This window comes from Squalius cephalus, assembly GCF_949319135.1.
Source record: "Squalius cephalus genome assembly, chromosome: 3".
Lineage (NCBI taxonomy): Eukaryota > Metazoa > Chordata > Actinopteri > Cypriniformes > Leuciscidae > Squalius > Squalius cephalus.
The window spans coordinates 58,242,925-58,266,563 of NC_137124.1; the positions used below are offsets into that span (position 1 = coordinate 58,242,925).

The 23,639-nt window shown below is 35.7% G+C and overlaps 1 protein-coding gene across 1 annotated transcript; it reads right to left on the minus strand.

The window, feature by feature from the left end:
• Window positions 1-859: 859 nt before the first annotated feature.
• nqo1 (NAD(P)H dehydrogenase, quinone 1) lies at window positions 860-22,635 on the minus strand. Its single transcript, XM_079866853.1, has 7 exons — window positions 22,535-22,635; window positions 18,695-18,848; window positions 14,116-14,283; window positions 12,428-12,558; window positions 8,900-9,013; window positions 8,694-8,795; window positions 860-1,907 (listed from the first exon to the last, which is right to left on the minus strand). The coding sequence occupies exons 2-7, from the start codon at window positions 18,708-18,710 to the stop codon at window positions 1,599-1,601; spliced, it is 840 nt and encodes a 279-aa protein (XP_079722979.1). The 5' UTR covers window positions 18,711-18,848; window positions 22,535-22,635; the 3' UTR covers window positions 860-1,598.
• Window positions 22,636-23,639: the final 1,004 nt, after the last annotated feature.

Sequence of the window (23,639 nt, forward strand, 5' to 3'; positions counted from 1 at the left end):
AAATGTGAATTATAAATGATCTCTAAAAGATGTTCTTTCACACACACAGAAGCAAAACGTTTGAATATGTGGTGAACTTCTACATCTTGCATGGTAAATATTACATCCATAAACAAACATTTGCAAAACGCATACCCAAATGTAATTTATTCTTAATCGAGATGGAATCGCTAAAGAAGTCGTTAAAGTTAATTAAAAATAAAAATAATGAAATTTTGTTAAACTTTATGGAGAACTTCTTTATATTGTAATGTCCCCACTATGTTTACTAAATTCTATGAATCTTGAATATCTCAATAGGAAAAAGGAGGAAATATTTAGCTTTTTAAAATGTATTTATGACTTGTTAATTTGTTTAAAGATGTGATATTTGTCTTGTGAAGCATTGTTGTTGTGTACTGGTATGCTGGAATCAGTGTTTTTGAGTCATTTGTTTCAATAAAAGAAAAAAAAGTAGATAAAGTCAGTTTAAAGACACATACATACAAAAATCTGTTGAACATTTCCACCGTTATTGACCAATAAATTGCTAATAAACAAGCCGGCTCAATAGCGGGGCATGTTGTCACAGTGGAAACCAGCTGATTTAATGACAGTGATTTTTTTGTGAAGCGTGAAATACTATCTAACGTTAATCAATAATGAAACGCAAAGAAATCAAAAATAGCATTGTTATTATGAACACAATTCAACCTTTCAGTTAAAATGTACCTTCATATTTAAAGTTGACTTTTTTTTTTTTATTGTTCATTTAGGCTATTTACCCAACATAATGTTACATCAATTATTTTAAAAGAATACATTATACAAAGAATATGTATCTGTGGAAAAAAACAAAAAAACATCCAAAACAAAATAGTAGTTTCTTATATTTATTTATTTTTTGTATTTGTAAATCTCAAAATGTAAAACAACATGATTATGAGGTTATCATAACACAACAGATGCGTTAACACATTAAAATGCCCAGATTTTTCTAATAAGTATTACAAATATGATATCTAAAAAAATCAAAATAGTCATATAATAGTCAAATAATAATCTATATTTGACAAGTTACTTCATTAAGACACCAAGATGAGTATAAATACTAAAATAACAATAGATATCAGTAAAAATAAGAATTATTGATTAGTCACATTATTCAGTTGCTTATTGCTGGTATAAGGCATAAATGACAGGCTGATATTATAATCTCAAGCATATTTCTCTTAAAACTCCCTCATTCTGCTAACGATCCTTTGAAAGAGTAACATGAACTAATGAACAATACTTCTACAGCATTTATTAATCTCAGTTATTAAAATCAAAGGTTGTATTTGTTAACATTAGTTAATGCACTTTAAACTAACATGAACAGCTGTATTATTAACTAATATTCACAAAGATTAATAAATACAATAACAAATGTATTGCTCATTGTTAGTAAATACATTAACTAATGAACCTTATTGTAAAGTGTTTCCAGATTATTAACTAGCTTTGTTTAGCATAAATGACAGGCTGATATTATAATCTCAAGCATATTTCTCTTAAAACTTCCTTTATTCTGCTAACGATCCTTTGAACGAGTAACTAGCGTTGTCTCGCTGGATCCTTCAGCTTTCTTTAGCTTTGGTCTGGTTGTCAGGAGGAAGAGGTTTTCCTAAATGATGAGCTGTGGTGATGCCGTGAGTGAGAGACACACACTTCTCTCTGACCTCCGGCCGAAGACGAAATCCTCCTTGGAAACTGAGGTCGAAGTATTCGGTGGGAGCGAAGGACAGGGGCTTTTCGGCAAACACGCCGTGGAGCCGCTCCCGCCACGCCTCCAACATCTGGCTTCTCACGCTCGCTGGCGAGTGCGCCGGACACCAGAAGATCTGAGGAGCGAGGACCTGAAACCCACAGAAGCGCAGCACTCCATTCTGTGTGCAAGAAAACACAAAAACTCTTTGTAATCGACATTTTTCTTAATCAATGTTAAAAAAAAAAAAAAAATAATCTCAAAGATGTCGTATCATATCCTCCCGGGACCCAGGAATAGACTTTTGTCCACTATAGTGGACGTTATATTTTAGTGCATTTCTCTGACGCCATTCATGTTAGGGCTGGGTATTGACACAAATTTCACAATTCGATTCGATTTCGATTCAATATTGATTATTTTGGATATCAGGTACAGTACATGGCAAATGTTCTCAAGGAAAACAAATCTCTTAACTAATGCTGTAAACTATGGGAGTCAGTTGTAGCCTATAGTAGTGGAGCGGCTAAGTGATATAATCGTTCAGTTTATGATACAAGCGTGAAAATTGGCATGAGCAGTGTCCATGGGTCACTTGACAAGAAAATTGTCCGTGCCACTTGAAATTTCAAGATTTTTCAAGATGGCCGACACCTTAGTGGAGCAGTTAAGTGATATAGTGGTTTATTTGGTGATACAAGCATGAAAATTGGCATGAGCAGTCTCTGTGGGTCACTTGACAATAAGCCACCCACAGCTACTTGAAATTTCAAGATGGCGGCCATTTTTCAAGATGGCCACCACCTTAGTGGAGCAGTTAGGTTCATGGCACTTTTCATGCTTGTATCACCAACTAAATGATTTCTTAAGCCTAATTGCTCCACTAAGGTGTCGGCCATCTTGAAAAATGGCCGCCATCTTGAAATTTCAAGTAGCTGTAGGTGGCTTATTGTCAAGTGACCCACAGAGACTGCTCATGCCAATTTTCATGCTTGTATCACCAAATAAACCACTATTGCTGCGTTCCAGTCCAAAATTGTCATGCCCTTCACTCGCTAACTTCCCTTCGTCTCGTTCACTCGGATGTACGTCATTGCGAGTGCCCACTACTGGCGGAAACTGCAATGGTCTGAACGGTCTGAACTGGATCACGTCCTAAGCCCTTGATCACTTGGAATCAGCTGTGGAGTTGATTTATTATTTACATTTTTTCCCTTTAATAATTTGTTTAATGCAGCATCCAAATGTTTATAGGTGTGTTTGGGTTGTTTTAAAAAAAAAAAAAAAATTATAATTAATATATCATAGAGTTGTCTGTGTGGTGGTGATTAGACGAGATATGTGGTGACGTCACAATCGTACTGCATTGTGGGACATATAGGTGCCTGAAGTGTACATTTGAAGCAGACTCGCTCCCTCGGTCAAAATCGAGGGACCGAGGGTCTGTCCATAAACTTCCCTCGTCCACTTCACGAAGTGGAACGCACTTCAAAATGGCGGCAGGGATTCCCCCGAGGGGAAGTGCTTAGAGAAGTTCGCAAGTGCGTATCTAACAGTGGACTGAAACGCAGCATTAATCACTTAACTGCTCCACTAAGGTGTCGGCCATCTTGAAAAATTGCCGCCATCTTGAAATTTCAAGTGGCTCGGACAATTTTCTTGTCAAGTGACCCATGGAGACTGCTCATGCCACGCTTGTATCATAAACTGAACAATTCTGCCAAACATAAGCACTTAGCCGCTCCACTATAGGCTTCATTAGCCGACTATAATATTAAAGGTAAAAATTAACTGATTTGTGTACAAACACTTAAATTACACTTATTTATTAAATTACACTTATTTATAAAGTTATATGAAATATAAACATTTAAATGGTGGCTGTCATAAAAACCTGCCAGATTTATTCAAACATGCATTAAAAATTGAAGAACATTAAACATTATAATGAATATGTAATATGGTGCATATATTTAGCAAAATGCTCCTCTAGAGTTAATTTTTCTCACTGACTAACGAGTTTATGGTCACTGGATATGGTTTTTCTGAGGTTAATGTGACGTTACATGACTGTTTTACTGACGTCTTTCCACGGTTGAAACACTGAGCGATTCCATGTCAAGTCAAGTTTATTTATATTGCGCTTTTCACAACATAGGTTGTATCAAAGCAGCTTCACAGTATTAAATTAAAACAATACATCAATGTTTGTTTCTAGTGGAACATCCACTAGATTCCATGTCACATGATACGGATTTCGATAAGTTGTACTGTCTTTTAACACACTTTCAGACGCTCATTCATGTTTATTTCGCACTGCAACTGGTGTTATTAAGGCGGAAGAGAAGATCATGTGCTTCTCTTGAGCGATCTCACGCCACAGCGCCAACACGGTGTTTATGTGTTTGAATTTCATAAGAAAATGGACATAATTTGAAATCTGAGACTTTGTTTCATATCAATAGTAACAAAGCACAAAGATTGTTGTGATTTATTGGATGTAATGCGTGCTACAATGTTCCAATCATTCATCAACTGAAAACAGGATGACTAATCGATTCTTGGGATTTAAGAATCGATATCGGTTCGTAAAAATGAGAATCGATTAAAATCAATATTTTTTACCCAGCCCTAATACATGTCACAGTTTTAAAGCGTAACTCTCGCCAAAATGCAACCTAGGCTCTTTTTGTTACTCTACCCGAGGCAAACTCTCGTTTAAAAGCATAATCAGGATGGAAACGCCACTTTTAAGTTTGACCATATTTTCATTTTCGGTTAAATGCCTTGTGAATGGGAGTGAATGGGGCACGACTATGATAGCATCAAAATCGCTATTTTTAAAACACTAAGAAGGCTCGACACAACATGAAACTGTGCTGGAAGTGTCACCAGGGGCTCTACACATGAACTCCAGCATTGAGAACATTGTTTGTGTACACAGAGTTTACTAAAGATAAAGATTTTGAACAACTCACTGCATTTCCATCCGCCGGCATTCAAAATTACAGTCAAAAATAGTCGATCTCCGAATGCGAATGAACCGACTCTGAATTTTAGTATTGTTTCTTATATGAGGATCCTTTTTCAAATATAAGGTCAATCTTGATTTTCACGAACGACAAAACAACAAATTATCCGTGAATTTATATGGAATAAGCTTTAGGAGCTTTCCATCTTTACTCTCCTCCCTGTTACATTGCATTCGGAGATCGACTATTTTTGACTGACAAAACGCCGTGACTTATTCGCGATACAGCACTAGCCTCGAGTACCTTATTGCTTTTATAAAACGGTTACCACACAATGCGAATATTAAAGCCAAAAAATATGTATCAGTGCAACTTTCATGAAGTAAAATCACTAAAAGTCTTCCTCCCGCTGGAAAAAATAGTCCCTGACCGTGAACAGGAGCAGAAGTTACAGTATTTCTCCTTTAGATGGCGGCAGAGACTGTCTTTATGCGCGAGTCAGTCAGTAGAGAAGACTTTTATATTGAAAGGACTGAAACTTGTTGTGAACACGGAGAAGCAAGAGGCAACTGACAAATGACTACTAGCGTGTCAGGGCACGGAAAACTATATACGAATAAAGGACTGACCTGAAGGAAAATGCTTTATCTACTGTAAATGCAGGTACACTCGTTTACTCGATCTCTCACAATACTCTATAAGCTTCAACGAACAATATCAATGAGAACAAACATATGTTTACGTTGCTAAGAGTGGTTGCTTGCTAGGGGTGTTGTGTAGTGATACACAGAACCGTTGGGGTGAAGCGGTCATATAGTGTTTTATCGTGAATAAAACACAGCTATTGACCAATCAAGGACTAAGGACTGGACCTAACCGTTTTATAATTAGAATTAAATAACTAGTATTAAAATGTATTCTAAATGTACAAAAAAATATATGAACATCTGAAACCACACCTATGCAAAAGTCACATTTTCCTGGTGGCCTTATAAATATCTTTTAAGGTCAAATTTTACATGTAGATATTTTGCTGAGAGTGGCGTAAGCTAAAGGCCCTGATATACTCTTCTTTTTCGTGACCAGCGGTTAGTGATCATCTGACATTGAGAACGGCGTTTAGACAAATATGTAAATATGTGCTGCATATTTTCCTCTCAATAACAAAATAAACAACAAAAAGGACAGCGGTGAGAAAACAGCAGTTCAGAAAGCATCTGATCATGGATATGTGGATGTTTGCTATGCAATTCGGCTCTCCAGTAAAGTCATGTCACACTGAATTATATAAAGCACTTTATACAATAGATCGATGAATACAATAGAATACAGTACATGAAAAAACAGTGTCAATGTGTCTTTCAATCAGAATTACAGCTTCAGCGGTAACACTTTAGAATACTGTTCCTTCATTAATGAATAATTACACAGGAACAAACGAGTAACGCATTATTAACATTCTAGTAACTACTATTAACTAACAAGAAACTCTGATTAACAAATTAGTAAGTAATAGCGCTCAGATGAATGTAGTAGTTCACTATTAGCTAATCAATAACTACTATTTTTTTCATACCTCCCAGAGAACTACTATCTACAGGTTCATAATTAACATGAATAATGCATAATTTATAATAAAAGGTATTGGTAACCCACTAGTAATGACTCAAGTATTACTACATCATTCTAAATGAACTACTAATTATTTGGATCAGTATCTAAAGTGAACAACATGATAACTACCTAATATTGACTGAAGTCACTGTAAGCTTTTGACATTTTTGTAAGATTTTGAATAGCAATTCCTTCCAATGGATTTGGTAACACTTTAGTCATTACTAGTGTGTTCCCATGATCTTCACTTTAGATACTGATCCAAATAATTAGTAGTTCCTTTATAAGGATGTAGTAACACTTGATTCATTACTAATGAGTTACCAATACCTTATTATATATTATGCATTATTAATATTAATTATGAACCTGTAGTTCTTATAGTCTTCAGTGAGGTATGAAAAATAGTAGTTATTGATTAGCTAATAATGAACTACCACATCCGACTGAGCGCTATTACTTACTAATTCGTTAATCAGAGTTACTTGTTAGTTAATAGTAGTTACTACAATGTTAATAGTGCGTTGCTCATTTGTTCCTGTGTAGGTATTCATTAATGAAGGAACAGTATTCTAAAGTGTTACCGCTTCAGTTTCTACTATAAAGCGTCTCTCCAGTGTGTTCATGTTTTCCTCGCGTCTGACCTCGACGGACTGAACAGAAGAAATTAACCGGAGAAGATTTACTCATAAAAGAAGGCGGAGCCTCAGAGCCACACCCACCTATTACATCATATCCACGGACCAATGGCAACGCGCAATTTTGTATGATAATGCGGTGACAATTTCCACTGAAACGGGAAGCTAAGGCGGGACATATTGAATGGCTCCTCCCCCTTTTCAAATAGCCAATAGCGTTTAGTTTGGAAGCGAATCCGAGCGCTGATGATATGTTGGATTCAATAGTAGAGGTGTGAATAAATTCTAGCCATTTCATTCTCAACCAACGGAAAACAGAATAAAACTCGAGCGTTTGAGCAACCGAACTCACACTCCAACACATATTGCCCCGTGACACGTCAGCGCTCGCTTTGGTCAGGTGGTATTTATAGCATAGGGGGCGGAGCTTTAGATTCTAGAGAGCATTTGATTGGACAGAAGACGTGATGAGAAGCTGAAGTCTGCAATGATGTCATAAAAATCCCTGATCCATTTTAGTGGAAGTGAGAGACTGTAAGTTTTGAATGCTTATATCTCCTAAAAGCGAATTTTGCCATTGTTTTGGAACACACCAGCTTATTCATAACCTTAAGGCCAACATATTCATACTAAAAGCTAAAAAACTTAAAGGGCAGGTTTTTGGGTGCCTAAAACATGTGACAAAAAATTCCATATGGATTTAATCCATGATCCAGGATTACCCCATATTATAGGGGTGAGCGGGGCACAAACTAACGTGGGCTAGTTGTAACACACTGGTTTTAAAAACTTCCACACATGCTATCATGACGAAACCTAGTCTATTTACTAACTGCCATATCAACACTATATCGAGAAAAAAAGTACGCCAAAATTCAGAAAACTTTGGAAGATATCACTGAAGATTAATTTAACCATAGCAAAAGTAAAATTCTTACTTATGTACATTTTTCATCTCTGTTTAAAATTATGATATTATTTTATATCTGTTATTTAACAGTTCTTTAATGCTGATCTAACCAGCAGAAGACACTCGCCGGGTTTATATCACAGTTGTGCAGGCGGGGCATGTTGTCACACTGCGTTACAATGAGCCCCTGTTAAAACTACGCAATTATATTCTATACTTTTATGAATTCTATTGAGAAACCATGAGAAAAAGGTGAATAAAGACAGAGTTAATGTTCAGAAATTATTTATCATTATTATGTTTTGACCTATGCTGTATAGCTGTGTTTTGTGGTGTGTTTGTTGTCAAACTCCAAAAATGTGTTTATTTTTAATTATTAAATAAATGGCATTTTTTTTATATGAAAAAGTTAATAATTGTGTATTAATAGAGAAAATATTTTAGTTTGTCTTGTATATTTTTTTATTAGATCAGATAACATTTTAAATCCCACATTTCACTTCCCTTTTTTCAGGGTAAATTAAGAAAAAAGTATACGCTGTATTAATGAAACAAAACCACATAAGTGAACTGGACATGTGGGAAATTAATGTGGGGAAAATAAAATAAAAAATACTCTGAACCCCAAGTGGATTTACACAAACTGAGAAAGTAAAAAAGCTCTCCCCTACAGGCCGGTTGGCAATCCTAATGACCGACAAATTTGCACAAAGATTTGTTTTGGCAGCTTAATTTGAATAAATGCTCTGTCTGGGAGGGATGTTTTAAGCTGTGAAACTAGTACACTGAACTGAAAGGTCAGCAGAAGTCATGATATGAGAAATGTATCTCACCTGTAAAGGCCAAAGGAGAACATTGATGTCTCCGTGAACGGCGTCGGCCAGAAACATGGACTCTGTCGCCCCAGTGGTGAATGAAAGTATGGCCTTCTTATCCTGGTGTGAATGGTGCACGACATTTTAACTAAATATGATCACCATTAGAATCACAAAAACAGGAATCAACAATGTCAGGTGCACAAAACAAGCCTTTTTCAGACCTTAAAAATGCCGTTGTCGTACATCTTCTGCAGGGTGAAGGCGAATCCTTGAGTTAAGACTCGGTCTATCCAGCCCTTCATGATGGCAGGAACACTGAACCAGTAGAGAGGGAACTGTGAATATAATCAGATCATGTTATGGTTCTGAGATCGAGGTGAAATGTTTACATTTCCAAACATTCTTTTTGCCATTAATTGTAATAATCCAGTGAGATTTGTGTATGCACAAGGAGTCTGACAACAGCCGGTATGATCTGATCTCACTAGGGGTGCACGATATATCGGCCGCCGATATAATATCGGCCGATATGGTCATTTTTTTTAAACATCGGTATCGTTCCGATGTCAAAATATGGCCGATGTGAACAGGCCGATATTTGACGTGTGAAGCTGAAGATGAAGTTGATGTAGAGAACGCGCCTGAGAGAAATACACATTTCATACAGATGACATAAGCAGAGAACAGTCTGTTTTCTTTGCTTTTGAATTGTTCTGTTTAAAAATAGAAGTTTCAAGCTTTCTATATGTTCCCGGTTCTGTGAGGCAGGTAGGTTTCGGTTCATTTATGAGACGCGCTGCTCCAGGTTCACGCGCCGTCGCCTCTGTCCTGATGAAATATTTTCTACTATATTTACTTAATCCAGGCAATTCGTTGATGAAACATTGATCATAATTAAGATACAATTAATACAAAACGAAATTAAATTTAAAGACAGGCTTTGTGCTTTCTGCTTGAGGTCTCTGTGAAAGTTTTAAAGCAGTTTTTAAGTGCCGCTTTCAGAGCGCTCACGTCTGTAACGGAGAACTGGCCCGCCGCCCGTCCGTACATTGTTAATGCAGTCCAGTGCGACTTATGTTTTTTTCCTCTTCATGACACATTTTTGACTGATCGTTTTTTGACTCGTGGATATTTGATTGCTTGATATTTGATACCCGTTCGGATTTAGTTTTTCTCAAAAGTGACAGCACGTGTGATTTGTGGATTAGGCTACTGATAAGCGCGAGTGAGAAACAGGCGTTTATTTATTCATTCTCAGTGTTGAGAAACGTAGCCTTCATGTGTTATTGTGTTAATAATAACTGAAGTAGCCTACCTAATTATGTTACATATTTATTTTTGCATGAAAACTAGCGCGTTCGTTACTTATGGATTACAAAAAGTAGGCTACCGTTGTATCAGTGCTGCGCGAGCTCTCTCTCACAAACACGGACGCGCGCACAGAGAGAGAGAGAGAGAGAGCGAGGATAATTGTAAAATGAAAAATTGACGGGCTAAGTTTAAATTTTGTTCTTGCTTGTTTGGTTTTTTTTTCTGTCAAAATGTCAGAAAGCATTTTGCATCCGTGTTTTTAAAATTCGTTAAATGACGGACGTTTTACTGTTAACACAGCCCATATGTCGGATTCGTCTTATAGCCTACTTGTTATTCTTTTTAGAATAAGTGATTCGTTATGCTATTATTGGACTCCTGTCTATTCATTGTCAACTGTTTTCTATAAATATGTTTGTATTGGCTAACATTTATTCAGCTAATGCGTGTCCTGTTTAAAATGTGCAATGTTCAAACGCAAAGACAGCACGTCACAAGAAGCCCTTTTCCCTGTGGTATTTTTTAGTATCATATTTGGATATTGGAATAATAAATGAAGTAGCCTATCTTAATTGTACACATGTTCCTTTTTTATATATTTTTTTTTACTGTTTTCTAAGGGTTTCTTAATTTTAGACAAGTTGACCAGCACACATTATATGCAATATAATGCATGTGTGTCCTATGTGTGACATATTTTGCACACAGGTAAAGGTGCCCAATATCAGTCATTTCTAAAGTAAAAAAAATGTGTTTTGGAAAACAGCTCTTTATTTGATAATCATTCAAATTTGTTTTCTATACAGAGATATCGACATCGGTAAATATCGGTATCGGCCATAACAGCAATATTAATATCGGTTATCGGTATCGGCCACAATTTTCACATCGGTGCATCCCTAGATCTCACCATCATCGAGTCCGTCTGTGATTACATGAAGAAACAGAAGAAACTGAGACAGACTAAATCCAGAAGAACTGCGGGAACGTCTCCGAGACGCTTGAAGAAACCTTCCTGCAAAGCTACAGTACTGGGAAAAGCACTGGCACTTGTGTTAAAATGCTGTAAAGTGAGAATGCTTTCACGAATAAAATCACAAATTGAATTTATTTATGATTTAACTTCTATTGTTACGTCTTTAGGGACGTTTATAGTGTTTTTGGTGTGTTTTTGTGTTTCTCCTTTTGGTCTCTTGTCTCTCTCTCTCTTTCACTTTCTTAGGCATCGCTGATTGGCTGTTTTGCCTGTCAGTCATTCGTAATGAGTTGAGTGGGTGTGCCATGTGAGGCGGGATCCTCATCATTCTGATGCTTGACACCTGGAGAAGCCCTACTTAAGGAACATGCTACTGCGAGCGAGCAGAGAGACTTTTTGTTTGGTTCTGTGTTATGATGTGTTTGGTTTTTTGGTTGCTTGATTTAGTTTTTGTTAAGTAGCATATGTATTGTCATGTAACTTGTGCCTTGTTTTTTTGGTTGCCCCAAAAACTTCTTATTTGTGACCTATGAAAGAGTGAAACAGCTTTGCAAAGCTGGGTTAAGCGGAAAGGAGGAGAGGGGATAGGTAAGACCGTCACGTGACATACATTTACACACTTAGCTAAATTTCTGTATAAATACACTAGCTTAGGGATTTGTGCCACCCGCTGTATTTTTGTTATTAGTTAGAGCAGTTTAGTTAGGACGTCTTGGACGTCGAAGACTTTTTCTTTGATCTTTTTTTTTTTTCTAGTTTAGGATTAGAGGTAAATGGTTTAGCTAGTTTCTTTTTGATTTATATTATTTTTGTTTGTTTGGCACAATCCTGTTTTCCCTTTTTGCGCCTTCCGTTTTTGTTGTTTTGAATGTAAAATGTTAATTACTTTATCTTTAATTAAATCAATCTTTATTTCATTTTGTTGTGTCTCTCTCGTTCTCATATCATTCAGTGATCAATGGTGACAGGTGTTGTTGAATTGGTTTTATGTTCCCCTTCTAAACATACCTAGACGTTAAAGAGCCAAAGAAGGGTCGTGACATCTATTAACTAATTCAAATCAATATATGGTGTAACGACCCTTTGTGTTTAAAACCGCTTTTGTCCAGGTACACTTGCGCATCGTTCTTCAGGGAGCTTTGCAGGAAGGTTTCTTCAAGCGTCTTGGAGACGTTCCCGCAGTTCTTCTGGATTTAGTCTGTCTCAGTTTCTTCTGTTTCTTCATGTAATCACAGACGGACTCGATGATGGTGAGATCAGATCATACCGGCTGTTGTCAGACTCCTTGTGCATACACAAATCTCACTGGATTATTACGAATGTTTGGAAATGTAAACTGATATTTCCTACTGACACACTACAGCAAAAGATATAAATAACTGACTTAAAACTATTAACATGCCTAAGACTTTTGCACAGTACTGTATGACACTGTACTCTGACATGAGTATGGCAGTATTACCTGAAAGATCACCAGCTCTGCTTGCTCCAGCTTGTGTTGTTCTTCTGAAACGTCGTCACTCAATCGCCCGTCCTGCCATGCCGCCATCATCTCCTCATTGTACACAAAGTGCTCAGGGTTCTTCAGATCACCTGTAATAGTTACAGTAATATAATGCTCATTTACATTATTTATTCATATAAATTTATTCATTTATTAATTTAATGCTCAAACAGTAGAGTGTTGGCGCTTGCAACGCCATGGTCATGGGTTCGATTCCCAGGGAAAGCAAGAACTGATAAGAATGTAAATGTGACCCTGGACCACAAAACCAGTCTCATGGGTCAATTTTTTGAAATTGAGATTTATACATCTGAAAACTGAATAAATAAGCTTTCCATTGATATATGGTTTGTTAGGATATGACAATATTTGGTCGAGATACGACTATTGAAAATCTGGAATCTGAGGGTGCAAAAAACTAGAAACATTGAGAAAATCTCCTTTAAAGTTGTGCATTTATGTTGGCGATTGTGCAGCATTCACTCACAAAATTAAATGTTTTATATAATTACGGTTGGAAATTTACAAAATGTCTTCATGGAACATGATCTTTATTTTAATATCCTCATGATTTTTGGCATAAAAGAAAAATCAATAATTTTGACCCATACAATGTATTGTTGGCTATTGCCACAAATATACCAGTGCGACTTATGACTGGTTTTGTGATCCAGGGTCACAAATGTGTACCTTGAAATGCAATGTAAGTCGCTTTGGATAAAAGAGTCTGCCAAATGCATAAATGTAAATGTATTCATTTAGCAGACGCTTTTATCCAAAGCGACTTACAAATGAGAACAACAGAAGCAGTGAAACTAACAGTAGGACAACAATATCAAGTGCTATGACCCTTCCCAGTTTAGTCTAACGCAGTACATGTACTTTTTTGTGTGTGTGTGAATAGATATAGAATAGAAGAGAAAGTGTTAGTATTAATATCAAGTGTTGCCGAAAAAGATGCGTCTATACCACGGTCTGTCTGAATACTCGATTCTGATTGGCTGGAAGGTGTGAATTAAGTTTGGGATAATCCATGGCTGGCTTTGCATTAAATGAAGTTTTATTTATTTAGGAGCACGTTCAGGTAAACGACCAATCAGAGCGAGAGGAAGCTGGTATAGTGCATTGAAATGGTTTATTGCACAGCTAGCCATGGATTATCCCGCTTATACCATGGTCATTTACCAGCATTGACAACTTAAAGCTGTTATTTATATTTGCAGCGTAATATTTGACCAGAGGGGTAAAAAATTATCGTTATTTCCGTCAGTTACGGCTAGCATTCGGCCTGCTTTACATCAAATACAGAGATAAAGAAAAACGGTAAGATAAAAATTAGTTTAAATCAAGTTTCAGGGCTCATGATGTTTCTGTGAGTGCACAGCTCAGTCTCTGATCTGTGTGAAAAACATGTGTGTTTGTGTGTGTGTGTGTGTGTGTGTGTGTGTGTGTGTGTGCGTGACCTGTGTGTATGTGTGTGTGTCACCAAGATAAAGCTAGCCATTTATTATCCCTTACATGTTCACTGATAATTGCAACTTCAATGCTTCTAGTTGTAGCTTTTTAATATAAATGCAGTTTGTATCTTCCTTACATTTGTACATGAAGTAGATATTTGAGGATGTTACATGACAGCAAATTCCTACCCTTGATATCATCTGCAGTAGCTGAGGATTTAAAGCTCATCGCATAGAGGTCCGACACCAGGACTTTATAGCCTTGCTTCGTCAAAGCCTCGACAGCGACATCCCGCGCAGCAGCGTTGAATGAGACGGGACTCTGGTGGGCATAAACTATCAGTGCTGTCTTCTGTGCTGTTTACACACACACCCACACACACACGGGGAGAGAGATTGATTTAAAGGAGTAGTTCACTTTAAAATGAGAATTAGCCCATGATTTACTCACCCTCAAGTCATCCTAGGTGTATATAACATTCTTCTTTCAGACGAATACAATCAGGAGTTATATTAATAAATATCCTGACACTTCCGAGCTTTATCCACCTTATTCTGCTCAGTCTAAACAATGCGCGCTGCCATGACGACGACTCCGGTTGCCTACTTCCGTTCGTAGCGCTTGACCTGTACTAGCAGCGAGAGAATGAGTTCAAGCTCCTCATGTGCTGTTGTTATTTGTTTTAACAATTCAAAGAAGATTTCAAACTTTTGAGAAACTGAGTGTTTCGAGCATAAGATAAGAAGGAGATAATGCCCATGTCCGATTCCGTATCAGATGCATTCAATAAAGTAAACGTTTAGAGTGGTTAGCGTCAGTGCTTTAAGTGGCTCAAAAGAGGTGCCGGTACTCTAATTTTTTTTTTTTTTTTTGCTGACTCCCCTCCTCCCCTGAGGTAACTATGGAAGCTTGTTTCCGCCACTGAATAATAAATAAATAATAATAATTGCGACTTGTTATCTCACAATTCTGACTTTTTTTCTCACAATTGCGATATATCAAGTCAGAATTGTGACTTTTTTTCTCATAATTGCGAGATAAGAAGTCAGAATTGTGAGAAATAAAGTCGCAATTATGAGATATAAAGTCGCAATAGCGAGATATAAAGTCGCAATTCTGAGAAATAAAGGCGCAATTGGGATATATAAAGTCAGAATTGCATGATATAAAGTCGCAAAATGTGTGTTATAAAGTCAGAATTGTGAGATATAAACTATTCTGAGAAAGAAAAAAAAAGTCAGTCTTTTTTTCCCTTAGAATTTGACTAGCTTTATAGATAGTTTATATCTCACATTTTTTCACACTTTATAAGACGCAGTGTTGTATAAATTACTAGACAGCAATACTTGAGTAAAAGTACAAGTACTAGAAAAAGACTTTGGTAGAAGTGAAAGTTACCTTTTAGAATATTACTTAAGTAAAAGTCTTAAAGTACCTGATATTTAATGTACTTAAGTAATTGAAGTAAAAGTATTTTTTATTTATTTTTTTCTTTTATTTTTTAAAAGCAACAGTTAGAACTTTGATTGTGAACTTTATTGTGGCTTTATTGTGGGAGGGGTGGGGGGGGGGGGGGTGTTGGGATGTACAAAATAATCTTTTTCTTAATCTAATTTGGATAAATATTAGGTACACAAGATAGGCATTCATTTTTCTCAAGAAAAAAAATCTCACCTAATGATGTAAACATACAGAGAGCCCTATCAGCTGGTAGTATTATTTAAGGTTAAAAATAATTCAAATTAAATATAATGCATTTTTTTATCCTAATAACAACTTTATTTAATGATATGTAAAAAAATATAATAAATATGTAATATAGTACACATATTTAGCAAAAAACTCTCTATAGCTGTGTTTTTCTAGCCAACTCACGTGCTATAGCCTATATTATGGTCATCAAATGGCTTTCCTGAGGTAAATATTATGTGACAATTGTTCTCCAGCTGTTTTACTGACCCTTTCCGCGGTTGAAAAACACTGATTGATCGATATTATGTAGGCTGAATATACATTTCGGTAAGTTGTACTGTTTCTTTTAACATTGTGTTCATTCGTGTTAATAGAGATGATCGGTTCACGTGCGCTAGGGATCTGTCATGTCACATTTACAAGCGCCAAAACGGTATTTATTGTTTGAATCTCGTTATAAAAATGACAGAATCTGAGAGCTGGGATTTTGTTTTATATCATAACTAACCTGCTCTGTCTCCGTGTCCTCTTTGCTTCGCGATTTTTCTGTGCGTGAGAAAATGGATGTGTTGTGAGAGCGTGTGAGTGTCAATTGCGTGCATGTGTCTCACGGACGGTGAATGCGTGAGAGTTGGCGGGTGGTCGTTTACGATAACGGGAGGTCCTCTCGTGCTTCCATGGCGGTTTCAGTTGTGCTTCCTCCTCCTTTGTCATGGCAACAAACAACCATTATGCTGAAATAGAGCGCGCGCCGTGCATTGTGAAGGGCGCTCTGAAAAGCGGCAGCGCCGCCAGAGGATTAAAACAGATGTGCAAATGAGCGTACCGGTACGCTAAAACCACGTTCTGGGCGCACGGAGAGGTGGCGGTACGCTCAAGAGCTATATTTGGAAGTGGCGGTACTGAGTACCGGCGCGTACCGGCCCACTTAAAGCACTGGTTAGCGTTAAAACTGAACTTCTCTCGCTACTAGTACAGGTCAAGCGCTACGAACCGGAAGTATGGAACCGGAGTCGTCGTTATGGCAGCGCCCATTGTTTAGAGCAGAAAAAGGTGGATAATGGCAGTGAATTGCAAAAAAGTGCATCTGTCCATCATAAAAGTGTATCTATCCATGATTAAAGTGCATCTATCCATCATAAAAGTGCATTTTTCCATCATTAAAGTGCATCTATCATCATAAAAGCGCATCTATCCATCATTAAAGTGCATCTATCATCATAAAAGTGCATCTATCCATCATTAAAGTGCATCTATCATCATAAAAGTGCATCTATTCATCATAAAAGTGTATCTATCCATGATTAAAGTGCATCTATCCATGATAAAAGCGCATCTATCCATCATTAAAGTGCATCTATCATCATAAAAGTGCATCTATCCATCATAAAAGTGCATCTATCCATCATAAAAGTGCATCTATCCATCATATCCATCATAAAAGTGCATCTATCCATCATTAAAGTGCATCTATCATCATAAAAGTGCATCTATCCATCATAAAAGTGCATCTATCCATCATTAAAGTGCATCTATCATCATAAAAGTGCATCTATCCATCATATCCATCATAAAAGTGCATCTATCCATCATTAAAGTGCATCTATCATCATAAAAGTGCATCTATCCATCATAAAAGCGCATCTATTCATCATAAAAGCGCATCTATTCATCATAAAAGTGCATCTATCCATCATAAAAGTGCATCTATTCATCATAAAAGTGCATCTATCCATCATAAAAGTGCATCTATCATCATAAAAGTGCATCTACCATCATAAAAGTGCATCTATCCGTCATAAAAGTGCATCTATCCATCATTAAAGTGCATCTATCATCATTAAAGTGCATCTATCCATCATAAAAGTGCATCTATGCATGATAAAAGTGCATCTATCATCATAAAAGTGCATCTATGCATGATAAAAGTGCATCTATCATCATAAAAGTGCATCTATGCATGATAAAAGTGCATCTATCATCATAAAAGTGCATCTATGCATGATAAAAGTGCATCTATCATCATTAAAGTGCATCTGATGTAAAAATATGTCTGGCTAACTTTTCCATTTGTTGACATGACAGTAGATTCAGATGGGAAATATCATATATTAAGTTGGGTTTTCACGCTTAGAGATAATCACCATATTTATAATCAAACCATCATATTTAAAAAATAAAATCTACATGAATCATATCATATGATGAAAATATATTAAATAAATTAATAATTAATTAATTAATATTAAATTATTATGGGATCTCCTTCAATGCTCTTTACTTTTTAAAATAATTTTGTTTCTGTATTTTTAAAAGATATTTTTATATTAACATATTTTAATGACGGTATATTTATTGAACAAAAATGAATGAATTTATATGATTTTTAAACAAAATAAACCACTTTTATGATTTATTTTCACACAAAAGCTGTAGCTCCATCAATGTTCAATACAAACATATATTTGTTTTCTCCAATCACACACTATGGGAATGTTGAAAAGCATATTTTTCCTAACGAGTGCCTTTGTATCCTACACAAAATATTCTGGCAAATGCATAGGTTTCACATACTATTTTTAAATCGACTTTAGGTCATACAGTATTTAGATTGGTGCACAATATAGATATTAATATTTCATTCCAAACGTAGCCAAAGAATGTTGAAAACTTGGGAGGGAATTAACAAGCAAAGACTTTCCTTTGATATTTTTTTCTTCCTAATTACTTGGGATTTGCCTTGAGATTATCACTGACCTAGTTACTTCTCTCACTATCCAAACCTGTGTGATTTTCTTTCTTTTGTGAAACATTTTAAGAAATTAATGTTTTTTTGCCAATACAATTGAAGTCAATGGTCACCAAAAGTGTTTGTTTTCCAGCATTCATCAAAAAGTTTTCTTTCGTGTAAGAAAGTCATACAGGTTTGTTTGAGAGAATTGTTGTACCTTTAACAGATATGATACAAAATGGTACAATTAGTTATAGTCAAACACTAACTGACTAATCTAAAATAAAATGCATATATATATATATATATATATATATATATATATATGAGTACAGATTTCTCACCCATGTCTCGTTGCATGCAATCCTCAGTTCTGCACCAGGATGAAGAGAGAAAGGTCTTGGGCCTGTGAATGAGCTGCTCTTATAATCCTCCAACGCTCGCGTGCGAAGAAGTGTCCGATCCCGTCTCAGGTTTCAGGCTCTGTGAATGTGTAACCTGTGAGGGTAAGGAAAGGGTTTGACTGATTGGTCAAATGAACGGACATCTTGGTGACAATCTAGTTAAATATGTGAGTCAACGGAATGCCGCTCTGGCACTTTTGCTTCTTCAGGGAGTCGTGCACCTTTTAATTGCTTTCTTACTAATATAACACTAACACTTAGCAGTGTTAAATAAACATATACATATACATATAAATATACATATACATATATACATGCCGTTCAAAAGTTTGGGATCGGTACCATTTTTAATGTTTTTAAAATAAGTCTCTTCTGCTCACCAAGCCAGCATTTATTTGATGAAAAAACAAAACAAAAAAAACAGTAATATTGTGAAATATTATGACAATTTAAAATGACTGTTTTCTATTTTAATATATTTTAGAATGTAATTTAATCCTGTGATCAAAGCTGAATGTTCATCATCATTACTCCAGTCTTCAGTGTCACATGATCCTTCAGAAATCACTCTAATATGATGATTTGCTGCTCAAGAAACATTTATGATTATTATCAATGTTGAAAACAATTATGTACAAAAAAACATATTTCAACAAATTTCAGGATTCTTCAAAAAGTTCAAAAAATCTTCTAGAAAGTTCAAAAGAGCAGCATTTATCTGAAATAGAAAGCCTTATGTAACATTATTACACTACCGTTCAAAGGTTTGGGGTCAGTAAGAATTATTATTTTGGTTGGAGAAATAAAAGAAATCATTACTTTTATTCAGCAAGGATGCATTCAGTTTATCACCAGAGACAGTAAAGACATTTATAATGTTACAAAAGATTCTAAATGAATGAAATAGAACTTTCTATTCATTAAAGAAAGAAAAATTGTCCCCAACTGTTTTCAACACTGATAATAATCATAAATGTTTCTTGAGCATCAAATCATCATATTAGAGTGATTTCTGAAGGATCATGTGACACTGAAGACTGGAGTAATGATGCTGAACATTCAGCTTTGATCACAGGAATACATTACACTTTAAAATATATTCAAATTGAATTTTCTTTTTTGTTGTATTTTTAATCAAATAAATGCAGCCTTAGTGAGCAGAAGAGACTTCTTTCAAAAACATTAAAAATCTTACCAATTCAAAACTCTTGAACGGCAGTGTATATATATATAATTCTTTTGTATAGTTTTTGTTTCTGCTAGACAAACAAACAAACCCTTTTTGGCCTGAAATAATAATGCAATAGAAAATAATATATAAAAAATATATAATTCAAGAGTGCATCTGGTACTCAAAAAAACAAACAAAGAAAAACCCTGGGCGCTCCAGAAGGGGAACAAAACGCAAACAATAGTTGGTGGATCCTATTACACAGATCAAATTACACATCCAGGAACTAGTTAGATTTGTATCTTTTTATAAAGCCTTTATTTGCAGGGCAGGGCTACATATAACAATCACGCAATGTTCAAGTCCATTTGTCTCAAAAATCCGAGGCAAGACATTTTTGCTTTTAGTGGCTCTGCATTTTAATTGTGGATGTATTGATATTTAAACTGCTGGAAGGAACCGTCTCGCATTATGAGTTTCATCTGATTAAAGCAAGAAAGTTCCATTAGGAGCTGTCAAATATATTCCAGAGTGAACATAAGATTTAGATGTAATACTAAAACAACACACTGGGTTTGTCAGAGGGCTTTGGGAGTCTCATGCACAAGTGAGCTGAAGATCAGGTCGAGCAGGAAAGACAGACGCCAGATGTAATACTAAAATCAACACACTGGCTTGTCAAGAGGGAGTTATTTCAATGCAAATGAGCTGATGATCAGATAGAGCTGAAAAGGTCGACGGGTTGTGGCACATTGGCTCACTGTAAATTGATCCTCAAGTGTACATCTGAAATCAGTCCCACAAAGGGGAACAACAAGCGTCACATGAGCCAGAGCCTCATCACGTGATGACAGCGATATTCTGTTGTCATGACCGACAAAGAGAGAAGAGCATCTTTAGGTTTCAGCCTCTTCACTGCCTGCCATTCCTGAGAAAACTTGTTTTATCATTTCATATTTGTCTTACACAGCTGTCAATGCAATAGCCGTGCAATAAAGAATAATACAGGTGAAGATGCACTGTAAATCTATATTCAATTATTATGGGATCTCCTTTGATGCTCTTTAATTTTAAATATATTTTTATATTAACATATTTTACTGACAGTGTGTTAATTGAACAAAAATAAACAAAATATAGTACAAACTTTGCTTAAGTGATTGTTTTGAACAAGTAGCCTATTACAATTTAGACATTATTAAAATGATATTATTTTATCTAATATCTAGTGTGTCTGTGGGGTAAAAGGCCGTCCTCGCTACCCTTATACATTTATATGATTTTTAAACAAAATAAACCACTTTTATAATTTATTTTCACACAAAATCTGTTGCACCATCAATGTTCAATACAAACATATATATTTTTCTGCAATCTTACACTATGGGAAGAGTGAAAAGCACCAATATTCTGGTGAATATTTTTTTTTTCAATAAAAATCTGTATCTTTGTCTTGTTTTTACTATAAAATATCCTTGAAACAACAAGGTACATTTACTTGTGCATGATAATAATACTTTTAGAGGGTGAATACAGGTAAGGACAACTGCTAAAATCGGAAAGAAACAAGGACAATAAATGGCAAAAAATATGATATATTTCACATATTTCAAAATATTTACCTTTACCTGTAGGCCCAATCCCAAATTAAATGTATTGTTCTTTGTTTTTTTTTTATTTGCACTTAAAACGAGAGAGAAAAATACGTTTTTTTTTTATTTATTTTTTTTATATATATATATTATATAGTTCAGATATCTACTCGGAAAAACAAGACATTAATTCATAATAATAATGGTGATCTTCAGTGAGAAGAAGTTTATTGACAACACACGAGTTGACTGATTTATAGGGATAGTTCACCGGGAAAAAATAAAAATAATTAAATAAAAATCTGTCATCATTTATGCTACTCACCCTCAAGTTGTTTCAAACCTTTCTTTCTTCTACTGAACAGTGAACACAAAATATATTTTGAACAATATGAGTAACCAAAAAAAAAAAAAAGTTTATAGAACCCATTTGAAGTCTATGAAAGTCAGTGGGGTCCATCTACTAATTATTGTTTACTGACAATCTTCTTTTGTGTTCAGCAGAAGAAAGAAACTCACACAGGTCAGGAATGATGACAGAATTAACAATCCCTTTTTTATGTCGTACAGAGGTGTTAAGGCAGAACGAACATAATCACATGAAATAAACATTCAAAGTGTAAATTAGTGAAAAGAGAATACATGTAAGCTGTTTGACCTTTGGATCTGGTTTGGACTGCGAGCATGCGCAAACCATGTTGTTTACTTACAGCTTTCATAAACTCCCAACAATAAAAAATGTCATGAACGATAACTTCAAGAGAAAAACATTATTAAGATATAGCCTAGTATGATATACAAATAGCGATTCATGCATACGTTACCACGCATGCTTAAACATAGCGAAAAAATACATGCAACTATTACCTAAAACAAGTATTTAACACTAACTGTGCATTAATGCGAAACGCGCTTGCTTTTGCCTGGTCTCTGCTGTCAGCTCTGAAACCGCAGGGCAGATCACGTGCGCGAGTAAATACATGCAACTATTGCCTAAATCAGTCATTAAACACTTACTGTGATTTATGTAAAGTTGCGAACACTTCTGATATTCTGTAGATTGCGTCTCTCTGTGTCACGGCTGACTGCGTGCGGTCACTCTCCGCGCTGATTGGTCTAAACGCGGATTCTGCGTAACTGGTTTTTCTAGGCAAGGCAAGGCAAAGGAAAGGCAAGGCAAAGGAAAGGCAAGGCAAGGCAAGACAAGTTTTTTTATACACCACATTTCATACACTATGGCAATCCAAAATGCTTTACAAAGAAATGAATTCAAATTTCACACTATGGCAATTCAAAGTGCTTTGCATTGAACATAAGCACAAAATAAAAGCAAGGGAAATTAAAAAGGAATTAATTAGAGTAAATTGAATTAAAGCAAGTAAAAAGATGATACATAGAATAAACTTCTCATCTGGCAAAAATCCGGTGAATCTTATTTTGCATCTTTCAGTTTCCCCAATTAAGCGTTTCTCTCTTACCCAGTTTTCAGTGCCATTTGAGTTCAGTTTAGAATCAAAAGGAAGAATACAGTGCAGTCAGTCGGACGTACAGTGGATACAGTCTGAGATTTTCCCATGATGGTCAGTCTTTTCTGTGGTTTTTCCCTCGGCACGCCTAAATAACTCTCAATTTTCACCTCAATTGAAAAAGGTGAGCACTCACAACTTACTCACACATTTGTTCATCCAGGCCCTCTGGGTTTCCCCCACAACAATATGGTGAATTAACTAAACCCACCAGACTAGTATCGCCGTACTAGTCACCACAGTGTTCCTTTGACCATCATGAGTAAATCCCCCTCAGGCACCTTTTAACAATTTAGACAGTTATGATTAAAAGAAATAAACTGGCAAAACACTGGTGTATCATATTTTGTACAGCTGCTTGTTATACTGTGATTATCCCATGTGGATTGTACTGTGTCTGTGATGATCTTTCAACGCGCCTAAAACAATCGATCTGACATCTCCAATAGACCAGATTTTCAAGTCAAGTCACCCTCATTTATATAGCGCTTTTAACAATATACAGTGCTATGCATAAGTTTAGACACCCATGCTAAAGTTGACTAAAAAGAGGAATAAAAAATCATCTTTTGGAAATGAATAATGTATTGTAAATA

Bases quoted from the DNA above. Each gene is read 5' to 3' on its own strand.
- nqo1 (XM_079866853.1), bottom strand. The intron at 9,014-12,427 runs GTAATACTGCCA...TTATATTCACAG, and splicing joins CAGAGCTGGTGATCTTTCAG to TTCCCTCTCTACTGGTTCAG. The intron at 8,796-8,899 runs GTCTGAAAAAGG...CATTCACACCAG, and splicing joins ACGACAACGGCATTTTTAAG to GATAAGAAGGCCATACTTTC.